This window comes from Somniosus microcephalus, chromosome 15 (genome assembly GCF_052327205.1).
Source record: "Somniosus microcephalus isolate GS21.2 chromosome 15, FLI_Smic_1.0, whole genome shotgun sequence".
Taxonomy (NCBI): Eukaryota; Metazoa; Chordata; class Chondrichthyes; order Squaliformes; family Somniosidae; genus Somniosus; species Somniosus microcephalus.
Window position 1 is genome coordinate 73140304 of NC_141001.1, and position 26272 is coordinate 73166575.

Consider the following 26272-nt stretch of genomic DNA (forward strand, 5'->3'; position numbering starts at 1 on the left):
TATCATCCAGCCACCAATGGATTGGCTGAGAGGTTCGTTCAAACATTCAAGAAGGCTATCAAAGCAATGTGTAATGAAGACATACCCCTACAACACAAGGTGGATAACTTCTTGTTTGCCTACCGGAATGCGACACATGCGGTTACCAACCAAACTCCTGCCATGATGTTCTTCAATCGAAGACTAAGATGCCGCTTGGATTTGGTTAAGCCAAACATCAGAAGAGATGTGGAGAACAGGCAGTTTCAGAATATGAATGAAAGGCCAACCAGGAGTTTTAAGATGGGTCAACCAGTTTTGGCCCGGGACTACCGCACAGAGAAATGGCAGCCAGGAACGATCTGCACACGGCAAGGACCTCTAATGTATACCATGGACGTTGGAGAGAGCATTGTAAGACGCCATGCTGACCAGATTCTAGAGTCACTGGAAAACGTCAAATCCACACCACGATCCGATACACCTGGTGATGAAACCGAAGTACCAATTGCATCTACCTCAGAATCGGTGATATTGGAAGCAGACGAACCAAACAACGACGTTGATCCCGAATCAACTTTGCCAGAAGAACCTGATACCCCAAAGAGGTGTTATCCGGACAGAATCAGGAAGCCTCCTCAAAGACTGAATTTATAATTGCTTAACTTCAGCTAATGTATATAGCAACTGTAATTGTAAATATGTTATTTAATTATTAATCGAATGTATTGTACTGTTTAGCTAAAAGGGGAGGAATTGTAGTGTATGTACTTTGAAGAAGGAACTATATTCTGCAGCCCTTGTATACTGCAGTACCAGTAGTGACCACCCCGGTATATAAGCCTGTGTAGTAACTTTGTATAGTAGTTCCAGTTTTGTCTCCATTCAGTAAACACCTGTTATAACCAACTCCTGCAGTCCGTGTCTCAATTACACACGGATGTAACAGGGGTCACCCTTACGGACTGAACAGAGGTTTTCCACAAAGCGGTCGCCCAATCTGCATTTGGTCTCCCCAATGTAGAGGAGACCGCATCGTGAGCAGCGAATACAGTATACTAAATTGCAAGAAGTACAAGTAAATCGCTGTTTCACCTGAAAGGGGTGTTTGGGGTCCTGGACAGTGGGAAGGGAGGAGGTAAAAGGGGCAGGTGTTGCATCTCCTGCACTTGCACGGGAAGGTGCCGGGCGAAGGGGAAGGGCTGCTGGGGGTGATTGAGGAGTGAACCAGGGTGTCGCGGAGGGAGCGGTCCCTTCGGAATGCTGAAAGGGGAGGTGAGGGGAAGATGCGTTTGGTGGTGGGATCATGTTGGAGGTGGTGGAAATGGCGGGGGATGATCCGTTGAATGTGGAGGCTGGTGGGGTGAAAGGTAAGGACAAGGGAAACCCTATTGTGTTACTTGTTATTTAAGATTTCCAGCATCTGCAGTATTTTGCTATTGATTAGAGTAAAACCTGTACTTCCACTGACTTTAACACTGGTGCTAATGCATGTAGGTGGAAGGGGCAAAATTGGGTCATTGGGTATTTACCAACCAGCCCCGATTGTCTTTTTTTCTAAAACACCTGTAATGATGAGGCTAACCAGAGTTTTTTTAAATTTTGTTAGATGGGCCAAGTATTTGACTACTCTGCATATTCTCCTTCTCACACCTCTTCCTCCTGTGTATTCCAAATTTCAGGACTTCTCTTCTTTGGTTTCCTTTGGATCCCACGGTTCCTCCTCATCCAGATCCCATGGCTAGTTATCTAGTATGCTCTACATCCCAAGACTTGCTTTGTATCCCATGGCATTTTGTCTTGTGTCCTCTGTATCTCACAGCCTCGCTTGGACCCTCAATATCCCACAGCCCCTCTGGTATTTTCTGTATCCCATGGGCTCCTCATCCTGTACACTCTATTCCCTCAGTGATTGCTGTTTCTTGTGGACAAGGGCTGAGGAACTGGCATTTTCCATGTCATTCTGGTTCAATGTGCTTCCTGTGAAACTAGGTGAGCGGACTGCCAGCTGCTTTAACTGAAGGAGGCTCCAGAGAGACAGTTGGTTATGAAAGAAAGAGAAGACAGAAACAACTTGCTCCATACAATAGCAAAATACTGCAGATGCTGGAAATCCGAAATAACAACAGAAAATGCTGGAAAAACTCAGCAGGCCAGGCAACATCTGTGGCGAGAAAATAGAGTCAACGTTTCAGGTCGAAACCCTTTATCAAGACTGAAAAAGCACAGGACATGAAACAGATTAAAAGGCCAGTTTGGGGGCTGGGAAATGGGGATCAAAGAACAAAAGAGAAGTGAAGAGACATTAAGAGGTATTCAAAACCAGACGAGATGGTGATAGGACTAGTGGAGACAAAAGACGGCTCTAGATTAGGTGTGAAATGCGCTGGCAGAATGGGAGACAGCTGCCATGTGGGAGAGAAAAAAAGGGGGAAGGGCCAAAACAAAGGTGTGGATAGAAAATATAAGTAAAAATGTAATAGGGGCCGAGGTTATGATCTGAAATTGTTGAACTCGATATTGAGTCCGGAAGGCTGTGAAGTGCCTAATCGGAAGATGAGGTGCTGTTCCTCGAGTTTACGCTGAGCTTCTGTGGAACAATGCAAGAGGCCGAGTACGGTGAGGTCTGAGTGGGAATGGAGCGGTGAATTAAAATGACATGCGACCGGAAGCTCGGGGTCATCCTTACGGAATGAACAGAGGTGTTCCACAAAGCGGTCACCCAATCTGCGTTTGGTCTCCCCAATGTAGAGGAGACCACATCGTGAGCAGTGAATACAGTATACTAGATTGCAAGAAGTACAAGTAAATCGCTGTTTCACCTGGAAGGGGTGTTTGGGGCCCTGGAAGGTGGGAGGTATAAGGGCAGGTGTTGCATCTCCTGCGCTTGCACGGGAAGGTGCCAGGGGAAGGGATGCTGGGTGTGATAGAGGAGTGGACTAGGGTGTCTTGGAGTGAGCGGTCCCTACGGAATGCTGAAAGGGGAGGGGAGGGGAAGATGCGTTTGGTGGTGGGATCACGTTGGAGGTGGCGGAAATGGCGGAGGATGATCCGTTGAATGTGGAGGCTGGTGGGGTGAAAGGTGAGGACAAGGGAAACCCTATCGTAGTTCTGGGAGGGAGAGGCAGGGGTGAGGGCAGAAGTGCGGGAGATAGAACGGACACGGTCGAGGGCCGTGTCAACCACGGTAGAGGGGGATCCTCGGTTGAGGAAAAAGGAAGACATGTCGGAAACACTGGTGTGGAAGGTGGCATCGTCGGAGCAGATGCCGCGGAGACGGAGAAACTGGGAGAATGGAATAGAGTCCTTACAGGAGGCTCCATATAATAATTCCTTCTGGCATACCGTGCACCACTTTGGTAATGAGCAATAGTTCTGAAAAGATGCCTGTGTCTAAGGCTTTATGTCTATGTACCTGTTTTACATAGACAATAAATAGCAATATTGACTCAGTTTCCTTTTCAAGATACAGAATGGTGAGTCATTGTGCTTTGGACTTGGCTGCTTTTTTTAAAGTAATTTTCTTTGTGAGTAAGCGTGGAGATATTTTGGACTGCCTCATTTTTCATTTGTATCTTTGTGGGCAAATTATTAGCCTTTATGTTTAATATTATTTTCATGTTTAAAATCTGGAAACGATTGTACTACATTGATTTTTACTGTGCTTTCTATTAATTGAGTTTGTAATACATTTAACAATAATTGCCCCTTGTATCATTATCAGTAATAAAAAAAAATCAGATTCATACCTCTTATCTTTTACAATTTCTAATTTGAGATTTGGATATTTAACAATGTATTTTGTTAATTCCTAATTTCAGCTAATTTTATTTGGTAAATGCCAACTGAATAAGGAACTGATCAAACCTTGTAGTATGAGGTGTATTTTAGCAAGTGCCATGGAATTTTTAAGCAGAATCGTGTAGTTGTGATGATGCACATGGGACTGACGCCTATTGATTGGAAGCCATTTATGTTAAGTCTGCTGCTCTTTATAAAAAAAAAAAAAATCAATTCTTACCACCAAATGCCGATTGCAATTCTAAAAGCAGCAACCCTAAATATTAGTACTGTTACTTCTATAATGCTCTTGCTGTTTCCAGTGAGTGTCCAGTGTTTACATCAGCCATGCACAGCAGAGAGCATAATGGTTTAATGTCTTGCCCAAGAGACAGTGGCTGCATAGTATTGTCTTATATCTCGTGTATCCCACAACATCTCTCTTCCCCCTTTATCCCATAGACTCCTCATCCTGTACACTCCCTAATGTCCTGTGATGTGTCCGCCTTATTCCTTTAAAATGGCTGCGGACCAGCACATTTGCTAAGCAGTTATAACCATCATCGTCGTAAAGCAGAATCTGCTCCAAGGTTGTTCAGGAAGAACTCTCCTTCATGTTTTCCCCTTCCCTGGGTAAAACTCTGGTTTTGGCTTCATGGTTCTGTTCTGTGTACTGGCTGTGGACTCCCCAATACAGCCTTGTCTGTGCCAACTCTACATAACTCATAAATGAGTGTTTGTGCAAATACTTTGATCGGTTACAGCCAGGTCACTTGTGCTGGTTTCCATTACAACTCTACTTTCAAGCCTCAAGAAGAATTTAGTTGGTACAATGGTAACGTGTTTGAATTCTTTAAATTTTATCTGGAGGAAGGATGTGTGTTATTTTTGCTGCAGGTTAACTTTGCCTTGATTCTGGTGGTAGCTGCCTGGGATTTTCTTTGAGAATTTCCACGCCCAGAGTTAACAATTCGCTTGACCCCAACCCCCCTCCCCTGATTGCAATGTCAGGTTGAGAAGTTGCAGAGTTGGGTGAGAAAATCCTCCTTTTGATGCACAAGATTTCGAATCAGCAAAGCAATAAGAAAACTTTAGCAGCTCAAGTTTGCTTGAAAGCTTGGGGTCTCTGTCTAAAATAAGGGAAGTTGTCATCTCTGCCGCACGCTTCGTTGCACTTTGTGTTGACAGAATTTCCTTTACTATTCCATCATAATGGTGACACACCACAAGCAAGAGGGACTTACCACTGACAATGGAAAATATCAGTGATGGTAAACTTAACTGACTGGTAAAGCTATACCATCTACCTACTTGAAAATTCAGGCCTTCCATGTTTTGTGTGTTCCTGAGAAATATTAATTGTATGGCAGCATAAAAAGAATTTAATTTTCAAAGGAAAAGGTTTCACCCTTTGCTTTTCTTGGTTGCACTGCAACATGGTAGAATTCGTGGCATCTTGATCTCAAGATCATCGAATCATACACCACAGAAGGAGGCCATTCAGCCCATCGCGCTTGTGCTGGAAAGATGTACCAGAACATTTAGCTCTCCTGATGATTAAGTAAAAGCAGCACATAACTGTCCGGACAGACCAGAAAGGCCTTGCTTTATATCCCTGGCCTACTCCGTTAACTGAATTCAGCTGTGGGCAGCAGCAGCCTCTCTGGAAGGGAAAAATTAGGCAGATAGCGCCTTCCTCATTACTGCCCAGTGACCCCTGTTGGCATGAGTGTGTGTGTGTGGATGTTGAATGAAGATTAGATGGGGCTTGGTTGTAATACCCCCTTCCCTCTCCCCCTGTTACCCACAGTGAAATAGCCTGCCAAACGTTCATTACCTTTGCTCTCAGTGAAAGGATTACAACTTGGCCACGGTACCAGTACGCAGCAGCTGTCTGTGAACCGTGTCCCTGCAAGGAGAAAGTTGGAGGTGGGGGATAAAAGATCCAGCACTTTCTATTTTGGGAGCAGGTCCAGTCAAACTCCGCTGAAGGACTGCTCCTCAGATATTCACAGTACAGTGGAGCTGAATTACTGTCACATCACCCTCGGGTTCTACAACATCAAAGGTTTTTATCCCTTGCTTCAAAATAGCAACTTTCATTTCATCCGTGGGACAACATTTGTACAGATTACTTGTGATCGATCGGTTGAAGTGCACTCACTCAATATTATGGCGTGAAATTAAGTTTCTTTTTTTTTCCCCCTCCTTATGATGTGGTGAAAATCAATCTGGAAGCAAATTAATTACACACTTGTATTTGTGTTTGTAGAGGAGGTTATTTTGCTCAGTTTGAAGTCGAGCAAAGAACTTAAGTAACCGAGAGATTGGAGCACATCTGGTAATCTTAAACAATGGATAATTAAAATAAAATATTGGTTCTGGTCACGATACTGTGGTTAGACTGTCAGTCAAATCAAATGATTAAAAGGGGTATCTGGATGATGAGAGCTTTGCTTTGTGCATCACCAATTAAGTTAATTTCACATTAATTGCAGATAATGAATGCTGATATTACTCAAGTAATTGCAGGCTGATTGTCTTTTCTGGCTGGATGTTTATTTCAATGTAGATTTATCAGATGTTAAGGCTTTTGGTGTTGGCAGTGTTGACCACCGTTTTAAAGCAAATGGTTATTACTGAGAGCTTTGGTGGCATTCTGATGAGACCAATGGATAGTCTGAGCATGGCTTCACTGGACTGTACATCAGACAGGAGTCTGTGCTCTGGACTGTACATCAGACAGGAGTCTGTGCTCTGGACTGTACATCAGACAGGAGTCTGTGCTCTGGACTGTACATCAGACAGGAGTCTGTGCTCTGGACTGTACATCAGACAGGAGTCTGCTCCGGACTGTACATCAGACAGGAGTCTGTGCTCCAGACGGTGTGTCTGGCAGGAGTCTGTGCTCCAGACTGTGTGTCTGACAGGATCCTGTGCTCCGGACTGTGTGTCTGACAGGATCCTGTGCTCGGGATTGTGTGTCTGGCAGGATCCTGTGCTCGGGACTGTGTGTCTGGCAGGATCCTGTGCTCGGGACTGTGTGTCTGACAGGATCCTGTGCTCGGGACTGTGTGTCTGGCAGGATCCTGTGCTCGGGACTGTGTGTCTGGCAGGATCCTGTGCTCGGGACTGTGTGTCTGACAGGAGTCTGTGCTCCAGACGGTGTGTCTGGCAGGAGTCTGTGCTCCAGACGGTGTGTCTGACAGGATCCTGTGCTCGGGACTGTGTGTCTGACAGGATCCTGTGCTCGGGACTGTGTGTCTGGCAGGAGTCGGTGCTCGGGACTGTGTGTCTGACAGGAGTCTGTGCTCGGGACTGTGTGTCTGACAGGATCCTGTGCTCGGGACTGTGTGTCTGGCAGGATCCTGTGCTCGGGACTGTGTGTCTGACAGGAGTCTGTGCTCGGGACTGTGTGTCTGACAGGAGTCTGTGCTCGGGACTGTGTGTCTGACAGGAGTCTGTGCTCGGGACTGTGTGTCTGACAGGAGTCTGTGCTCGGGACTGTGTGTCTGACAGGAGTCTGTGCTCGGGACTGTGTGTCTGACAGGATCCTGTGCTCGGGACTGTGTGTCTGACAGGAGTCTGTGCTCGGGACTGTGTGTCTGACAGGATCCTGTGCTCGGGACTGTGTGTCTGGCAGGGTCCTGTGCTCGGGACTGTGTGTCTGACAGGAGTCTGTGCTCGGGACTGTGTGTCTGACAGGAGTCTGTGCTCGGGACTGTGTGTCTGACAGGATCCTGTGCTCGGGACTGTGTGTCTGACAGGATCCTGTGCTCGGGACTGTGTGTCTGACAGGATCCTGTGCTCGGGACTGTGTGTCTGACAGGATCCTGTGCTCGGGACTGTGTGTCTGGCAGGATCCTGTGCTCAGGACTGTGTGTCTGACAGGAGTCTGTGCTCGGGACTGTGTGTCTGACAGGAGTCTGTGCTCGGGACTGTGTGTCTGGCAGGAGTCTGTGCTCCAGACTGTGTGTCTGACAGGATCCTGTGCTCCGGACTGTGTGTCTGACAGGAGTCTGTGCTCGGGACTGTGTGTCTGGCAGGATCCTGTGCTCGGGACTGTGTGTCTGGCAGGATCCTGTGCTCGGGACTGTGTGTCTGACAGGAGTCTGTGCTCGGGACTGTGTGTCTGACAGGATCCTGTGCTCGGGACTGTGTGCCTGGCAGGATCCTGTGCTCGGGACTGTGTGTCTGACAGGATCCTGTGCTCGGGACTGTGTGTCTGACAGGAGTCTGTGCTCGGGACTGTGTGTCTTGACAGGATCCTGTGCTCGGGACTGTGTGCCTGGCAGGATCCTGTGCTCGGGACTGTGTGTCTGACAGGATCCTGTGCTCGGGACTGTGTGTCTGACAGGAGTCTGTGCTCGGGACTGTGTGTCTGACAGGAGTCGATGCTCGGGACTGTGTGTCTGACAGGAGTCGGTGCTCGGGACTGTGTGTCTGACAGGAGTCGGTGCTCGGGACTGTGTGTCTGACAGGAGTCTGTGCTCCGGACTGTGTGTCTGACAGGAGCCTGGATTCTCTTTATTGTCTCATAGGAGCTTGGGATTCCTGTGCTGTAAATTTGTCAGAAGCACAGCAGCTGGTTTCTGGCAGGAGGCTTGGCTCTCTCTGCTGCAGGTGTGGCAGAACTCCAGTCCCTGTACTGTATGTCAGGCAGCAGCGAGGCCTCCCGGTACTGTCCACTCAATGAAATATTGGCCTTCCTTTGCTACAAATTTGGTAAAGGCATGATTTCCATGTACAAATTTCTGGCAGAAACCAGGATTCTCTGTACTATAAGCCGGACAGCAGGAGGCCTCACTCTGTGTAATCTATCAGGAGATTTGTGCCTCTTTCTTCTGTTTGTAAAAAAACATAGGGCTGTCCTATTTCCTTCTGGAAAAAATATGCTTTTTCTTCCTAACATTCATTTTTTTTCTGATTTTCACCTGTGTTTTCCAACTTTATATGATTGATTTATTCTCTGATTGAAATCCTAGTTTTTCTATTGATTTAAACTGAAAATATTTCCTGTTTTCCAAACAAACGCATACTTTCTTTTTGTACTCCTAAATAATTCTGCTTTCTGATTCCAAAGCACCGTCACCTCAGCCAGCCCCTTATCACTATTGTTTTTTTTCATTAATTCATGGGATGTGGGCGTCGCTGGCAAGGCCAGCATTTATTGCCCATCCCTAATTGCCCTTGAGAAGGTGGTGGTGAGCTGCTGCCTTGAACCGCTGCAGTCCGTGTGGTGAAGGTACTCCCACAGTGCTGTTGGGGATTTTAACCCAGCGGCAATGAAGGAACGGTGATATATTTCCAAGTTGGGATGGTGTGTGACCTTGGAGAGGAACTTGCAGGTGGTGAAGAAGCGGAAGACTACAGAGCACTAAAAATACATCTGTAAAACAGGCAAAGTCTGGTGGAAGAGCAATTGATAAGGAACTTGCCTACAAATTTAGTTCTCTATGTTGACAGCAGAACAGACTGAATTGGACAATACCTTGCTTGCAACAAGATGCTAAGCTGAAGGCCCAGGATCAAGCTCACAACAAACAGTAAAATCCTTCCCTCCAGGGAGGGATGCCGGTTAACGGATAGTGGCCCGTAATTTCTGATAGGAGGCTTCCTGCGTGCGGAGGCCTCCTATTGGAAAAAAATCTACTAACTTACCTGAGGGCTCCCGAGGTCCGGACACTTCCGCTCCTGGGCGCCTCCACAGTCGAAATGCGCAGGGCCCACGTATCCCACAGGCGCAGGCTGTTCGCAAGTGTCCCTGGGATCACGTGGGCCAGGCCAGCCAATAGCAGAAGGGAATCTCCCTTCATACTTTTGACATAGACCTGTCAAATATATGAATGGAGATCAATGATAAAACATAGTTAAACTTTAAATAAATTTTACAAAACCATCATGTTTTTAAAATGAGTTAAAATTACATTAAATTAAATATTTTAAACAAAAATTTAATTTTTTGAAAAAAATAATTAAAGTTTTTTATGGGGCTAAAAATAAACTTACCTTTTTAAAAGTATTTTAAAATTATAAATGAATTTTGTTTTAACTTTTTTCAACTCTTTTATGCTGGTAAAAGCAGGCCTTGCGCCTGCTTTTTACCAGGCGTAAGATTTCTAAGGGTTTTCAGCGGGCGGAGGTTCCGCAGAAAGCGGAACTCACCCACCCCCCCCCCCCCCCCTCCCCACCACCCACAAAGGCCCTTCTCCAGGGCAGGCGTCTGATCTGTCAAGAGCATTCTTGACAGATCGGAAATGCCGGTTTTTAACGCATGCGCTTCACATGCCTGCAATCGGCATTTCCGATGCCCCTACGGGTGTGTACACAGCTCGTACACACCCATAGGGATCGGAAAATAAGGCCCAATATAAAAGAATCTTGAGTGCTGTGCTTTGCTGGAAACATTTGTATCTAGCTGAAGGGCCCACTTGCAACTTTGTGCCTAATTAGTGCTCTGCTACAAAAGCCTTTCCTAGTACCTGTACAGAGAATCTAACCCAGAAATACCTGCCCGAACATTACAGTGTATTGGTTGCAAAGATAAAGATGCATTGAAGGCAACATTGGCCCAAATCTTGCTGGGAAAGTAACGGTGAGTTGACGACGCACGCCGTTATTAATGCACAAATTGGCCAGTTCAGGGGAATAGAGATTCGCCACGCGTGCAAATCGCCATAACTTGCTGGTTGATCTGTGCCGCTCCGCCTTTTGCTTTGCACAAACAGCAACTCGCTCTCACCCTCCCCGTTATTTTTAAGAACTTGCTGGATTTGCACATTAAACGTGAAAAAAACTCGCCGCAGAAAGTTAGAGCTGATACTTATCAGCGTAAGTATTCTATTAACGATGTGATCACTGTTAATGCAATGGCAATCAACCTTTCCAGCCCAGAAAGGGAACAATTTAATCTGTTGAGACTCATTCCTGCATGCAGTCAATTCTTCTTAGAGATTTAATACATTTTAAATTCTTACTTTTCCTTTCTGTCTCTTTTTTTTTCTTTTTCTTAATCCAATCTTTCGTTCCCTCTCATTTCTCTCTCTACTTGATTTGACTCTGATTCACCCTCCTTTATTCTGACGAAAGTTCTGACGAAAGGTCTTCGACCTGAAACGTTAACTCTGTTTCTCTCTCCACTGATGCTGCCTGGGCTGCTGAGTTTTTCCAGCATTTTCTGTTGTTATTTTGGATTTCCAGCATCCAGTATTTTGCTATCGCACCCTCCTTTTATTGTTCATCTGTTTCTTACTCGATCCTTAAATCTCATTGGTTAAATCTCCCTGTTGGTCCCACCGTTCAGTCAGGTCCCAGATGCATCGTTGCCCTCGCAACTTACAGGACAAACATTTTTCGAGTGGAAAGATGCAGGAAAAGTCTAACTAACAGCACACGCAGCGAGATGCCCCATTCCAGCAAGATTTGGCCCAGTGCATCAAGTGTTCATTGAAACTTAGGATTCTATACTCTTGTGGTCCTGTTTTCCATCTGATTTTGTGGCGAAGATGCAGGCCCTGGCTTGTGTAAACCTCTCCTGTCATCTATCATTACAAGTGAGAAATTGTAGTGTTCACTTTATTCACAGAAGGATTTGAACTTGCAGCAAGTAGTAGTTTTCAACATGGATTCAGGGGTCACAGTCTCAGGATACGGGATAGGACATTTAGGACTGAGATGAGGAGAAATTTCTTCACTCGGAGGGCGGTGAACCTGTGGAATTCTCTACCACAGAAGTCTGTGGAGGCCAAGTCACTGAATATATTTAAGAAGGAGATGGATAGATTTCTAGACAAAAAAGGAGAGAGTGGGAATATGGTTTTGAGATAGAGGATCAGCCATGATCATATTGAATGGTGGAGCAGGCTCGAAGGGCCAAATGACCACCTACTGCTCCTATGTTTCTATGTTTCAGCCTTTCTGTGGTAATGTATGCACAAGAGATAAAGCTCACTGCCAGGCTAGATTTGTTTTTCAGTCCCATGCACTCCGCACCCATTCTACTGCAAGCTCAGCAGGTTCATTTGAAGGACTGAACAATCTGCAGCCCTTTTCTGATTGAGTTGGGTTGGTGTTCAGGCAGAATGCTCCCAACAGTTGGTCCATAGCACTGGTTGAGCCTCTACAATGCAGCAGGACATGTTGCCAAAGCGTTAAAAAGTGCTCATGTGCATTCTGAGTAATCCGCAATTCAAAGAATCAAAATCAGAGATGCTTAAACGGCTCGCGAGAAATGTGAAACAAAGCAAAGCAGATTAGATAGAGTTAATGGTCGAAGACCTTCACCTCTGGCAATAGTGCAGAAACAGATGGAATTTTTTCTTAACCAGCCGATTTCTTCACCGTTTTCTGCTTCCTGATACTCGAGCTTTTTGCTCCGTTGCCTATGCCAGAATGTTAAAACTGTAGAAGAACAAGCGCAAATGCAGTGCCGCCAGTTGTTGCCCATTTGTCTTGCAACTTTAGAAGCTCATTTTAAAATGGTGTATTCTCATCAGAAAATAAAGACCTACTGTATTGCTGGGGATTTTTTAATAAAATCAGGAAGCTTCACAGCAAGCCGCCTTGCATCATTTAGTGGATGGCAAGAACCATCAAAACTTGCAAATTGAGGGGAAAGAAGTGTGAATCTCAGTTAAATCTGGGTTTGAATTCACAGTTGTCCACTTTAGATCCCTGACATTTTACCACCAGGCCTACTTTCTAGTTTAGCATCTCATTTCTACATGGAACTAAGTAAAGGCTGCAACACCATTGCTACATCCAGTAACTAAGATTATTTTGCACACTTTCACCATGGTGTCAATTTGGGCAGCATTCAACACTAGTGTCACAAAGCCATTGTTAAAATCTGAGTTATTAAAAATGACCTTCTAAGCTTAACATCCCTACCAGATGTAGTTACACTTTTGAGTGATGTTGTGTTGCTGTGCTCGTGACGTCACTCTGTCAGTACCATTGTCAAACTGAAGCCATTGTTTCCGTTCCCTAGCCATTGACTCCATCCCTCGCCCTAACAATTATCTGAGGCTGAACCACACTGTTTGCAACCTTGGTATCATATTTGACCCTGAAATGCTGAGTCGTTGAGTATATTCAAGGCTGAGATCGATAGATTTTTGGACTCTAGGAGAATCAAGGGATATGGAGATCGGGCGGGAAAGTGGAGTTGAGGTCAATGATCAGCCGTGATCTTATTGAATGGCGGAGGAGGCTCGAGGAGCCGAATGGCCTACTCCTGCTCTTACTTCTTATGTTCTTATGAAATGAGCTTCTGACCACATATCTGCGGCATAACTAAGACCGCCTATTTCCACCTCCGCAACATCGCCCGCCTCCACCCTTGCCTCATCCGCTGCTGAAACCCTTATCCATGCCTTTGTTACCTCTAGACTTGAATTTTCCAACACACTCCTGGCTGACCTCCTGTTATGTCTGACATTGGTGATAGGTACTCAATTGCCTTGGCCTGAGCACATGGAGTTTGATAGTGCTATTATCGTTGTATTGTGTCTGACATTGGATATAGGTATTCGATTGCTTTTGCCTGTAGAGTGTGTTTAGTTCAGCCATTAAAAGCAACATGAACTGAGCTCTGCTTACGGCCTCTGGATTATCTTTGCAAACGCAACACCTCCCACGTTCTACCATACGTAAACTTGAGGTCATCCAAAACTCGGCTGCCTGTGTCCTAACTCGCACCAAGTCCCGTTCACCCATCACCCCTGTGCTCGTTGACCTACATTGGCTCCCGGTTAAGCAACGCGTCGATTTCAAATTCTCATCCTTGTTTTCAAATCCCTCCATAGCCTCGCCCCTCCCTATCTCTGTAATCTCCTCCAGCCCCACAACTCCCTGAGGTAGCTGCGCTCCTCTAATTCTGCCCTCTTGAGCATCCCTGATTATAATTGCTCCACCATTGGTATCCGTGCCTTCTGTTGCCTCGGCCCTAAGTTCTGGAATTCCCTGCCTAATCCTCTCTGCCTCACTACCTCTCTTTCCTCCTTTAAGACACTCCTTAAAACCTACCTCTTTGACCAAGCTTTTGGTCACCTGCCCTAATTTCTCCTTGTGTGGCTCGGTGTCATTTTTTTGACTTCTAATACTCCTGTGAAACGCCTTGGGACGTTTTACTATGTTAAAGGTGCTATATAAATGCAAGTTGTTGTTGTTGTGCCTTCTGACATGGCTCTTGCAGCCTCTTGCCTCTGCTGCTCCTCTTCCTATTCTATTATTCTGAAGATCAGGGGTACGCCTATTGGAAAGGCCATTTAGTCCTTCTGAATGTATGTGGAGTGTCTGGAAAATTTTTGGGTGCACCGATGCTGTGACAGGGCTTCGGTTATGTATAATGCAGGACTCAGTAAGGAAAAAAAATTGTGGAGAAACTCGCTGTCAAACTTCAGAAATCTCAATTACCCCGATATAAGGTGACTTTTGGCCGAGCTGAGCTTAAATATTTGGGCGTAAATCTATCCCAGCGCGTTATTCATGTAAATTCTGAAAACTCGTGTGCTGGTTTTTTGCATGGTGGTGGAGCTAAATGAGTGGCAGATGGTTTTGGCAGACAGGAAATTCCCATCTAGAGATGCTTCAGTGTAAAACTGGCGTAAATCAGTTGTGCGGCAATTTTCTCAGGAGGAAATGGGGACAATGCCGCTCTTGAGCTGTAGTTATGCTGAAACGTTCCAGGAAATTGCAGGCTATGGTTTCAAAATCTAACACTTCGTGGATAATCAGTCTGAAAAACCAAAGATGTTGCCATGTTTGGATGTGTCATAGAGTCATAATGGCACAGAAAGAGACCATTCCGCTCATCGAGTCCATGCCGGCTCTCTGCAGAGCAATCCAGTCAGTCCCATTCCCCCGCTCTATCCCCGTAGCCCTGCAAGTTTATTTCTCTCAAGTGCCTATCCAGTCTCCCCTTGAAAACATTGAGTGTCTCCGCTTCCACCACTTCCATCAGCAGCGAGTTCCAGGTCATCACCACTCGCTGCGTAAAAAAGTTTTTCCTCACATCCCCCCTGTATCTCTTGCCCAAAACCTTAAATCTGTGTCCCCTAGTCTTTGTACCATCAACTAGTGGGAACAACCTTTCTCTGTCTAGCCTATCCAAACCCGTCATAATTCTGTACACCTGTATCAAATCACCCCTCAACCTCCTTTGCTCCAATGAAAACAAATCCAGCATCTCCAACCTGTCCTTGTAGCTAAGATCTCCCATTCCCAGAACCATTCTGGTAAATCTCCTCTGCACCCTCTCAAGGGCCTTCACATCCTTCCTAAAGTGTGGTGACCAGAACTGGATGCAATACTCCAGTTGTGGCCTAACCAGCACTTTATAAAGGTTCAGCATAACTTCTCTGCTTTTGTACTCAATACCTCTATCTATGAAGCCCAATATCCCATATGCTTTGCTAACCACTCTCTCAATATGTCCCGCCATCTTCAGGGACCTATGCACATTAACTCCCAGGTCCCTCTATCCCTGCACACTCTTTAAAACTGTGCCATTAAGTGTATATTGCCTCTCTCTCTCCCTTCTGTCAATGTATTACCTCACACTTCTCCATATTAAATTCCATCTACCACTTGTCTGCCCATTCTGCTAGCCTATCTATGTCTTGTTGCAGTCGATTGGTATCATCTTCACTGTTTGCCATACCCCTAAGTTTGGTGTCATCAGCAAATTTAGAAATTTTACTCTGTATTCCAATATCCAAGTCATTTATATATATCAAAAAAAGCAGTGGCCCCAGCACTGACCCTTGGGGAACACCACTGTCTGCCATCCTCCAGTCTGAAAAACAGCCATTAACCACAACTCGCTGTTTTCTGTCCTTAAGTCAATTCCTTATCCAAGCTGCCACTGACCCACCTATTCCATGAGCCTCAATTTTGTGATATAACAAATGGGAGGCCATTGTTGTCTGCAACTTAAATCTGGAAGTTTTTCCATTTAGATGACTGCTTCTGAAATCTCATGCAATGACTTAACCCCTCCTAAAACAAAACCTTGTTATGCTGACTACCAACTATACTAGTGAGTGTTCTGTGCATTCACAACTCCTGAAGGAGTGAGAAAACCCTGAGCTGAGCTGCCAGTGTGTGGATACCAATCTCCCAATGCTACTGTTTCTCCAATGGATATCTGATAGTTGAATGAGAGATAAAGAATAAGAGTCAGCTGAAAAGGGGAAAACAAATTCAAATCAAATTTAGAAGAGGAAGATACAAGACGATTATGTTTTTTGCTATGGCCAGATAACTCACTTGAAATAATTAAATTCTTTATAGGTAAAGCTGTCTGATTACAACTCAACAGAATTGCTGAACTGACTGTACTGTGTACATTATTCTGAAAACCAATCTCAATTTATTTCAGCAGCAATACTCTGCTCTGTAGTCAGTATACATGAAAGGATGTTTTTCTTCACTGATTTAGGGACATCGACATTTTAATCCTTGCTAGCATCTTCCCCAGATGAAGCACAATATCTGTGAACCCTGGTCGCAGTGGCAAATGCAGTAGCTCTGAGATGTTTAGGCGTTTGAATGCTTTTAACGACATTTTTTAGTAAAGTAGTTAGTAATAATCTCATAATTATGAATGTCTATTGCTGCTGGACTTAAAAGATGCTGGTATTGAAACGGTTCTTAAATGGTTCTTAATTAGTTCTTTCTCCTCTGTTTTTCTTACACTAGGATTGGTGAAGCTTGGAGTCCACTGTGTAACATGTCAAAAGGTCGCAATAAAGATTGTCAACCGGGAGAAGCTCAGTGAGTCGGTGCTAATGAAGGTAACGGCCTAATGGGAGGCTTCAATAACATTCTCCACTTTAACGCTACCCCTTAACAAAATTAATTTCATTCATTATATTAAACAAGTACACTGTCGTAACCCATACTGTACCTGCATATTAATCAGTAATAATTGTTGCAGAGACACAATGGAATGAAAAACTGTATTAGTCTTGTTGAAAACTGATACATCGTAAACTTGTATCCAGTGGGTATAGTGCAATAAACTGAATTTGATTATGAAGTGTTTTTGAGTTTTGCTGATGCTAAGTTTTGTATCCAGTGCCTCATGTTTCCTATTAGTGCACAGCTTTCTAATCCCTACATATAATGTATATTGGGAAATTTACACAGGGCAAAATATTTGCAGAAGGGAGCTTGGGGAGAAATTCACATTGTTTAGTTTTCACGCCTAACGTGCATGCTGGTAGAATTATTGACAGGAGAAAGTGCACCAGAGGTTTATTTTAATGACAAATGGGCTGACACAACATTTGTGAAATTAAAGCCCAGGTGAAAACAACCCAGTTTTCAGTAGATAGTTTTGGGGGAGCTCCAAGGAGCTAATTAAATCAGGGGAGTTCAGCTAACACCATAAACCACATAAGCAGTTTTGACTGTCAGTAGAACTCTAGATATTGACTCTCTGCTTTATAAACCTTTATTGCCTCTCCCCCAGTGTTGTACATAATATTAGGACATTATCAGTGTACGGTAAGGTACTGTGCTTGCTGTTGTCGCATTGTGGCTGTGCCACGTGACCGGACTCTGTATCCACTGTTCTTCAGTGAATTTCTCTTATCATGTTTCACAGCTAGAACAAAATGAAAGGAGGCGGACACTTTAGAAGATATTCGGCAGTAATGTTAAATAAGAACCTGGCAGTAAAGGGAACCATTTTAAGTTTCAATTGAACTTTATTCGGACTTTACCAGCTGTGTGGAATAGATTAAAGTAGGATGCAGTAATGTAACAAGAATGGTCTAATTGGTTACGATAATGTTTGACCTGAACGATAAGCCTTATCATGTGACTAATGCTGCAGTATAATCCCTTGACACTCACAGAGCCATAGAGCACAGAAGGATGCCACTTAGCCTGTCACACCTGTGCCAGTGCTAGCTCTTCAACTGGCGCTATCTGCTCTAATCCCATTTTCTGCCTCTTTTCCCAAGAGGCTCTTCAAAGCTTTATATTCCAGTAGCATACATTCATGGCCCTGCTGCTGCAAAATCACACGTGCAAACATTTTAGGTCAGCTAATTATCAATTTACTACCAATTTTATACAGTTAAAGGTCTGTGTCCTTGTGGCAGCATTAAATAGTAACGGTAATTTAATTTTAAAATGACTGCATTAAAGTTGAAATAACTTTTATAATCAATGTTCGCAAATGTACGGCTGATTTTATTATTCGGTTGCGTGATTTGAGCGTGCTGTGAAGGAACAGGTTGCTTTAGATGCTCCTGAGTAAAGATCAGTATTTTTCGATAAATGTGTACTGAAAGCTGAATTTCTTCACGTTGAGCTGCGCTCTGTTTTGTTTACCTCCTGCTCTTGAACTCTCATTTAAATAAATTGTTCATATGCTAATACACGGAAAATGCCTAGGCACAGCCTGTGATGCTTATATGGAACATATTTCATGACAAGGCATTGAATATGGAATTTATCCCATTAGTTATGAGAACTCAGTAACTCAAGTGCCTGAAGTGGATGAGGGGGACAAATTCTGAATCTAATGACCTGCTATTATATATTTGACTAGCTGGGGTGAGCCCGGCGTTGCCGAGGCTTTTTCGAGGGCATGTTGTTGTTGGAAGAGAGAGAGAGAGCGACTGGGGGGGTGGGGGGGCGGCAGAGAGAGACTGTCGGGGGGGGAATTATCCACTTCTAACTTTTTTAAAATGTTAGAGAACAAAACAAAGATTGCCGCTCTCACAAAAGGCAAACCTGAAATAAAGATGAACAAATTAAAGTTGCTTAAAAATTTTAATTTTTTATGAAAATAGATAAAATGGACACTGCAAAAAATTTAAATTAGTTTTTCAGGGTCATAATCTTTGCTTAGCAGTCAATACGCTGTTTGATTTTTTAGAGATTTCACTGATGCCGGCTCTGTTTGGGGGGGAGGGGGGGGAAGGAAGCACAGTGCAGCCGGTGGAGGAGCAGTGAATGACAGATTGCAACATCGGGATTTCCGCCAAATCCTGAACTTGCAGTCAGTTTCAAAAGCAAAATGACGGCAAATGCTACCACAAATTCTGGGCCAAAGTTTGCTTAATCACCGCCCCGCCTCCGAGCCCCCCCCCCCCGTTCTCCGAGCCCCCCCCCGCTCTCCGAGCCCCGCCGCCGCTCTCCGAGCCCCGCCCCCCCCGCCGCTCTCCGAGCCCCCCCCCCCCCGCCGCTCTCCGAGCCCGGCCGCTCTCCGAGCCCCACCCCCCCGCCGCTCTCCGAGCCCCGCCCCCCCCCGCCGCTCTCCGAGCCCCGCCCCCGGCCAAGCCGGCTTGAATTCCGCCGATTGCGGCTCTGGTTGCCAGGGTAACCCTGCCGCCCCGCACTGCCGAGTGCAGCGCTCTCCGAGCCTCGCCCCCCCCCCCCCCCCCCGGCCGAGAGCCACGCTCTCCGAGCCCCGCCCCCCCCCCCCGGCCGGAATTCCGCCGATTGCGGCTCTGGTTGCCGGGGTAACCCTGCCGCCCCGCACTGCCGAGTGCAGCGCTCTCCGAGCCTCGCCCCCCCCCCCCCCCCGGCCGAGAGCCACGCTCTCCGAGCCCCGCCCCCCCCCCCCGGCCGGAATTCCGCCGATTGCGGCTCTGGTTGCCGGGGTAACCCTGCCGCCCCGCACTGTCGAGAGCCGCGCTCTCCGAGCCCCGCCCCCCCGGCCGCGTCTCACTTGCTCCTGCTGCGAACGCACCCTGACCCTCGTGGCTGAGGCCGTTGCCCCGGGTAACGTGACGGGGTGGGGGGGGGGGGGCGGTGGATGAGGAGCTTAGCAGAAGCCCTAGCTCGGGCCTGGCTGGGCAAGAAAGTCCCAGGCTTTCAGGCCTAACAAAAAAACGGGAAAAGGTAGGAAAAAGAATGTTCAGTTTAGAAAAAATATTTACAAATGAATGAAGTTTTTTTTAAAACAATTTAATAAATTCAATTTTATTTTGCTGGAAATGTATATTTGAAAAGAAAGACACAGAAAGCAGGAAAAAGAATGGAAGCAAGATGGCGGCCACTCACCTCGGTTCAGAAGGATAAGGCCCGCCCACACACGCACCGATTGGTCGACCGGTCAGGTCACCGAAGCATAGGATTGGTCAATCGTCGAGTCACTCGACACTCAACTGTAGGAAGGAACCCGCCGTCCGATTGGTGGACCTCGACGTCACACGGTCGCTAATGAGATGCTAATGAGCGGAACGCTGAACGTTTTTGGGATACCGCGGGCGGGATTTTTGTCCGGCCGAAACGTAAATATGCCTATAACCGGTCCGGAATCGCAAGCTTTCTTTTGAGGTGACGCGCGCGTCGGTACGCTCTGTAACTTTCAAACGTATAGAGAACAGACAGACAGACATCGGGACAGACAGAAGAGCCGCTTTATATATATAGATTTGTACCACAGACATGATTTAAAATGTCTTTCATTTTCATTTTGGCTTATAAACACACAAGGTGCAGTAATATTTTGTGCATTTGTGGGGTTTAAACTTAAATTCTGAGCATATATAGCCTGAGCATTGGTATATTTTATCTTGCCATTATATTTCACATCTTCCAGGTCTGTTTTGGAACAGAATGTATAGAAAATCACCAAAATGTGAACTATTTAATCAGCTGCTTGAGACAAATCTGTAGTGGGGGTCAAAGGAGCATTCCTCCTGAGGAATATATGAAGGTCCCTTCATGGCCTCACCCCTCCCTATCTCTGTCACCACCTCCAGCCCTGTAACCCCCACCCTCTGAAATCCTCTGACTTTGTGCATTTCCCTGCACTCCATTCCCCCTACCATTGGCAGACATACCTTGAGCCACTGAGGCCCAACAACCTGGAATTCCCTCCTAAAACCCTCCGCCTCACCACCGTCTTCTCCTCCTTTAAGACCCTTCTTAAAACCCACTTCTTTGACCATGCTTTTGATCACCACTCCTAATATCTCCTACTTTAACTCAGCATCCATTTTTTGATTATGCCTCTGTGAAGCACATTGGGATTTTATTTTACATTAAAGGTGCTATATAAATGCAAGTTGTTTTATATTATAATCCTTATTTTGGAACATTAGAAATTTCAGTTACTGAGAAAAAGTTGGTAGCCAAAAATGTTTCATTGCTTCAATTCAATACCTTCTTTCTTTTATGGGCCGGTTTTGCTGACTGATCATTTAGGATTGGTCACTATTTAATAAATCCTTTGTAGTTTCTCATTGGCAGTTTTCTAGCCACTTTCATTGTTTTTGATTCAGATGTTCCCTTTCTCCACACTCCTTGAACCCAGCACCCCTGCTCCAGTGCTGCCAAACTTCAGGACCCTGACCCCAATTCTGCCAAACCACTGGGCTATCTTCCAGTGTTGTTAAAGCCATGACTGTCTCCAGTGCTGCTAAGCAGCACGGCTCTCCCTTTCCCAGTACTGCTAAATACCAGGCAGCCTACATCCAACCTGTTTTATCTTGCACATCATTTTTACAGCATCCAGAAGCTGCAGAGAGAGAAATTGAGATTAGCCCCAAATCTCATCAAAATTGAACGTATTTGGAGCTTTGACTATAGGAAATCATATCCAGTCCAATATACCAGAATAAACTATACAAGTAAGTGACTGTTAAATAATGTGTTCCACCTATTATGATTGGAAGTTCGGCATCATAAATCTGATAGTTTCAAATAACAAGTTGTGCCACAAAAATATAGCCTTTATCATGTGGCACTATTAATTTAAAATTAAATCAATTTAAAATTAAATCACACCTCATATAGATGCGATAAAACTAAAACAGGCATCTCCGTGAATTATAAGCCAGTCGTCCATTTTGGGGTTCAGTGATGTTATATTCTGCTGGTGTTATGCTCTCATAGTTAATTATATAATCCAAACCCCTCAATACAAATCTTAGACTTCACTGTCAGGGATCCAATGCACTCTTTTTCTTTTGCCCTCTAATTTTAGTTCCTTGCCGTGAATTAGGACCTCTCTTGCATTAGTCAGGATTCTCTTTCTGGGGTCTGTACGTAATTTTTCATGAGTTTAATATAATTACCTCCAACAAAGAAGAGGCTAATCTGTAGCTGGACTTGTCTCCGACTCTGTATGATCAACGAACATTGCCAAGCAGGTTGCCGGATCTGTTGGGCTGTCCTTAGTTTTAATGGTACGTTTTCTTAGCACAGTCCCCAGCAGAAACTTTCTTACAGTTGATGTTGGATATGATGGGAAATTATCAAGTTTTCTGCTGGGGTTAATAGTACACAGCTATCAAGCTGAATACATACTCTTTAAAATCTACTGAAACAATTGAACAAATATGCATTTATGCCACAAGTGTAGCGTCCTTTCAAAGTAAATCTGAAGTCCGGCCCCAACCTGACTCTGTGGCAAAATGGAGTGAGGTGGTAGTCTCATGTTGCTTTGGTTTGACAGCACGAGGAGTGTAAATTCATTGTGGTGCAAACTCGGCTTACAAAGTGCTTAGGGGATCCACTGGACTCCTAAGTACTTGTAAAAGCTCCAAATTGATTTCAACATTTGAAGAGCGGGGATTCTCCCCTTCCTGCTTTCTAAACATTTTTTTTTTGTCTGTTGGAAAAGAGCCATGCCTATGTCTCTATCCAGACATGTGCACAGTTCTCTTCTGGGTCAGACTATTAAAGTTCTAGCTAGGTAGAAGCCAGACACTGTAAATGTGGTCGTGCCTGCCTGGGACCTGAAATGCAGTGTAAATTCACCCCTACAAAAACACGCTGATTAGAATTGCCATGTCTTGCAAAGGTGAAAAGCGTGAAGGAACTGAATTATTATTCCTGGTTAAAATGACAAACAATTGAATCTCTCCAGCTTGATGATTGTACCTCAACAAGAGTTAATTCAGCTTCAGTTAATAATGAAAAAAGAGACAGTCAGTAGAAAATGCCATTCAATAAAAGAATAGGATCCACTATAATAGGAATTTTTAATGCATGCATGCCCTGGTTTTGGTGTTTGATTTCACTCCTTGGTTACGTGTTATCCAGTGTATCGTTTGAGGCAGGGTAGTATCTGTAGAATTCTGTAAAATTCAATAAGGCACGATATGTTTTCAGGCAGTGTGTTCAAAAGAGAAAGATGTAAATTTTATGCTGAGCGCATACAACTGCCAAATAAGTTACAGTTCCAAATCTATCATACTGCTATAGTCAGCAGGAAAGCGTAAAGTCGACATTAGACGGCAGCACTGCATCTTTTATTGGGCAATTTCTTGTGTTCAGCAGAAAAATGTGAAGTTTTCTCTGAATATTGTGTCTGACAAAACATTAGAATATGCAAATTTTTCCCTTCCTTTTGGAGCTTGGAATATATATGAACTTGGCTCAATGTTTGCTCGTTTCTATAAGCACTGGATCTTGAATCTACAACCGAGAAGGAGCATCACACAATTAACAGACTTAAAAGTGCACGAGAGGAGAATCTGACCGTGAAAGAGGTCACAGATTTAAGGTGATTGGCAAAAGCACCAGAGGCAACATGAGGAAAAACTTTTTTACGCAACGAGTGGTTAGGATTTGGAATGAAATTCCTGATGGGGTCGTGGAACAGATTCAATAGTAGCTTTCAAAAGGGAATTGGTTAAATATATGAAGGAGAAAAAAAATTGCAGGGATATGGGGAAAGGTGGGGGGGTGAGCGGGACTAACTGGATTGCTCTTTCAAAGAGCTGTCGCCTGGCTTGATGGGCCAAATGGCCTCCTTCCGTATTTTACTGTTCTATGAAAGGCTCAAAGGAGTGTTGGAGAGCAAGAATTGGAAAGTCTGATAGACTTCAGAGTGATTCGCCTGTCTTGCTGAAAGTCCAGCCCAAGTGTTGATCACACTGTGTGAGGAAAAAACTTACTGATGCCAATCCTACAGCTACCAGTTTGAACCTGTGCCCCCACCAGAAGGTTTCTGCTGCTGCGCTTAAAGGAGAAAAATAGTCTTAAAGATGAAAATGGCTTATACAGGAGCCATCAGGGCCATTGCCACCGCCATCTTGGGTCTACCATCACATTCCATCAAGCGGTACTGAGGAGCAGCGGGGGGGCGGGGTGGGGGGAGGAAAGGGGGAGGAAAATGGGCTGGGATGTAAGGCCTTGCATGCAGCGGGCAGGAAAGAGATGGCCAGCCACAGCTCCAGCCGAGGAGGAAATTCAAGGTGGTGGCGGTAGGCCCCATTTTCCCGCCTGTTCTGGAGCTATCCCACCGGATTTAGGCCTGGGGAGGATAGTGGAAAAATATTAAGACTCCTAGGTATTCTTCAAATTTATCCCTGGCTACTTCAACACCATTCATGGAGTATGTGTGTTGCCCATTTTTCCTTTATATGCAAAATGCCTTACACTTGTCTACATTTAAGGTCTTTCGGATGAGACGTTAAACCAAGGCCCCGTCTGCCCTCTCGGGTGGATGTAAAAGATCCCATGGCACTATTTCGAAGAAGCGCAGGGGAGTTATCCCTGGTGTCCTGGCCAATATCTATCTCTCTATCCGTATCACTAAAACAGATTATCTGGTCATTATCACATTGCTGTTTGTGGGAGCTTGCTGTGCGCAAATTGGCTGCCGCGTTTACTACATTACAACAGTGACTCCACTCCTAAAATACTTCATTGGCTGTAAAGCACTTTGAGACATCCGATGGTCATGAAAGGCGCTATATAAATGCAAGCCTTTCTTTTTTTTTTCTTTATTAAACTTCAGCTGTTATTATTCAGTCCAATCACATACCTTAGAGAATCAACATCAACAAGATATCTGCTGATCTTCCACCAAAGTTACGGTGGGAGAACTCCCGCAGAAATTCTATCCCATTTCACTTGTCTTCTACTAAAATATTGACACACATCTACCCCCAATCAACATGTTATAATCCTTCCCACACTTCTTCAAAATTAGCCCTTTTATAGGTCTTTGAACACTTGATGCCCAGATGCTGTTATACTTGCTAGTTCTGTGATCTGCCCACAGGGGTGCTACAACATCCATTTCTGTGACATTGTCGGGGTCATTTACTAACACCAGGTCCAGATGAGCGCTGCCTCTCATGGCTTCTTTACTCACTGAGCCATGAAGCAGTCATGTGTTACATTTGCCAACTCTGGCCTTAAATAACTTGGGTTTACCAGTTTATATTGGATTCCTGTACTCCCACACCCTTCATGTCTCTTCATAAAACAAACTGTCCTCTTTCTTGTGTTGACTTCATGGTCTGTAGTATAATCCTATGGTAAACTTGGATATTTTCTCATTAAAGATTTTAATCCAGAGTAGTTCTTTATGTAGTTAATCCTCTCGCTCAGCTTTGTTTACCTCCCAGTTGTTGCTGGGATATATGGTTATTCCACCTCCTTTTCTGTCCCTTCTTTCCTTTCTGAGCACCCTCTCCTCCTGCATATTAAATTCATTCCAATCGAGACTTCGCCACTTTTCTGATCATTCCGCCCTAGTTCTCATCAGTATGATATTCTGTCTCAGCTGTGCAGTGTTCTAAACCTTGAGGAAAATGTACCTTTTACCCTGTAGTGCAACACCCTTTTGGTCAACTAAACCACAGATTGATTTGGGGCTGCAAGCCAGAGGACTGTGTCCCGTACCACTCGAGGAAAATAGGATGCAAGAGTGGCTCTGATGAGAAAAGAAATATGTCTGTAATTAAAATATATTTTTTGAAAAATTCTAATTTTAAGCAGTGACATGTGAAACTGCTCTTTTCAGTGTAATAATTCCTTAATTAATGTCCTTCTATAAATTACTGTTACCAGAATACCCTGGGATGTTTCATAGCAGGAGATTTTATTTACAAACAGAACATTTTTGTTATTCATGCGGTTTTTATTAAAACTGTGTTATTGGACAGTAGCTTAATTATGGTAGTTTTACCCCAAAACTAGTCAGATAGTAGTGGCCGCCTTGCTGTGAAAGTTGGTGGAAAATATTTTGTCAATATAACGCCAGATGGCGTCAGCTTGATACCAATATAAACACATCTCTCTTTCAAGATTACCAGGTTGCTTTGGAGGCTGGACAGTGAGCTGCTCATGACATCACAGATGAGAGCATTGTTGTATATTAAAAGGGGAGCTGACACAACAGTTGTTGATCTGGCAATCATGCAGCTGTGTGTAATTTGAACTGAATACTGCCTTAAAACCCATCTGTATGTAGGTGCACACTGTCTGTAGTAACAACATGGCACCACACCCTTCTTTAAATTAATGACTTGATCTTGCATTAAGGGTCCATCTGTTCTGAAAGATGATCTAAAGTCTGTCCCAAAGGTAGTTGCTGAACCTATTCCACGTTTAGATTCAAGTTCGAGAAATCCAGGACAAGACAGTAATGTAGCATATGTTCTGTCACTGGGGTAGGAGGTGGTTTATGGCCCACTCTTTTACAGCTTATGAGTCCTGGCCCCATTTGTGTAGTCAGGGGGGCCACGGAGCAGAAACCACACATTTCCCTATGGGTATGCAGGGAACAGACCCTAGGCTGCTC

The 26272-nt window shown here is 44.7% G+C and overlaps 1 protein-coding gene across 8 annotated transcripts in view; it reads left to right on the top strand.

The window, feature by feature from the left end:
• The window catches only part of LOC147107033 (serine/threonine-protein kinase BRSK2), a 1115513-nt gene that overhangs the window by 357380 nt on the left and 731861 nt on the right, over nt 1–26272 (top strand). For all 8 annotated transcript variants that reach the window (XM_086008028.1, XM_086008027.1, XM_086008038.1 and 5 more), the window contains exon 2: nt 16462–16556. In XM_086008028.1, the coding sequence (XP_085864154.1) occupies nt 16462–16556 (95 nt within the window). The remainder of the gene's footprint in view (nt 1–16461; nt 16557–26272) is intronic.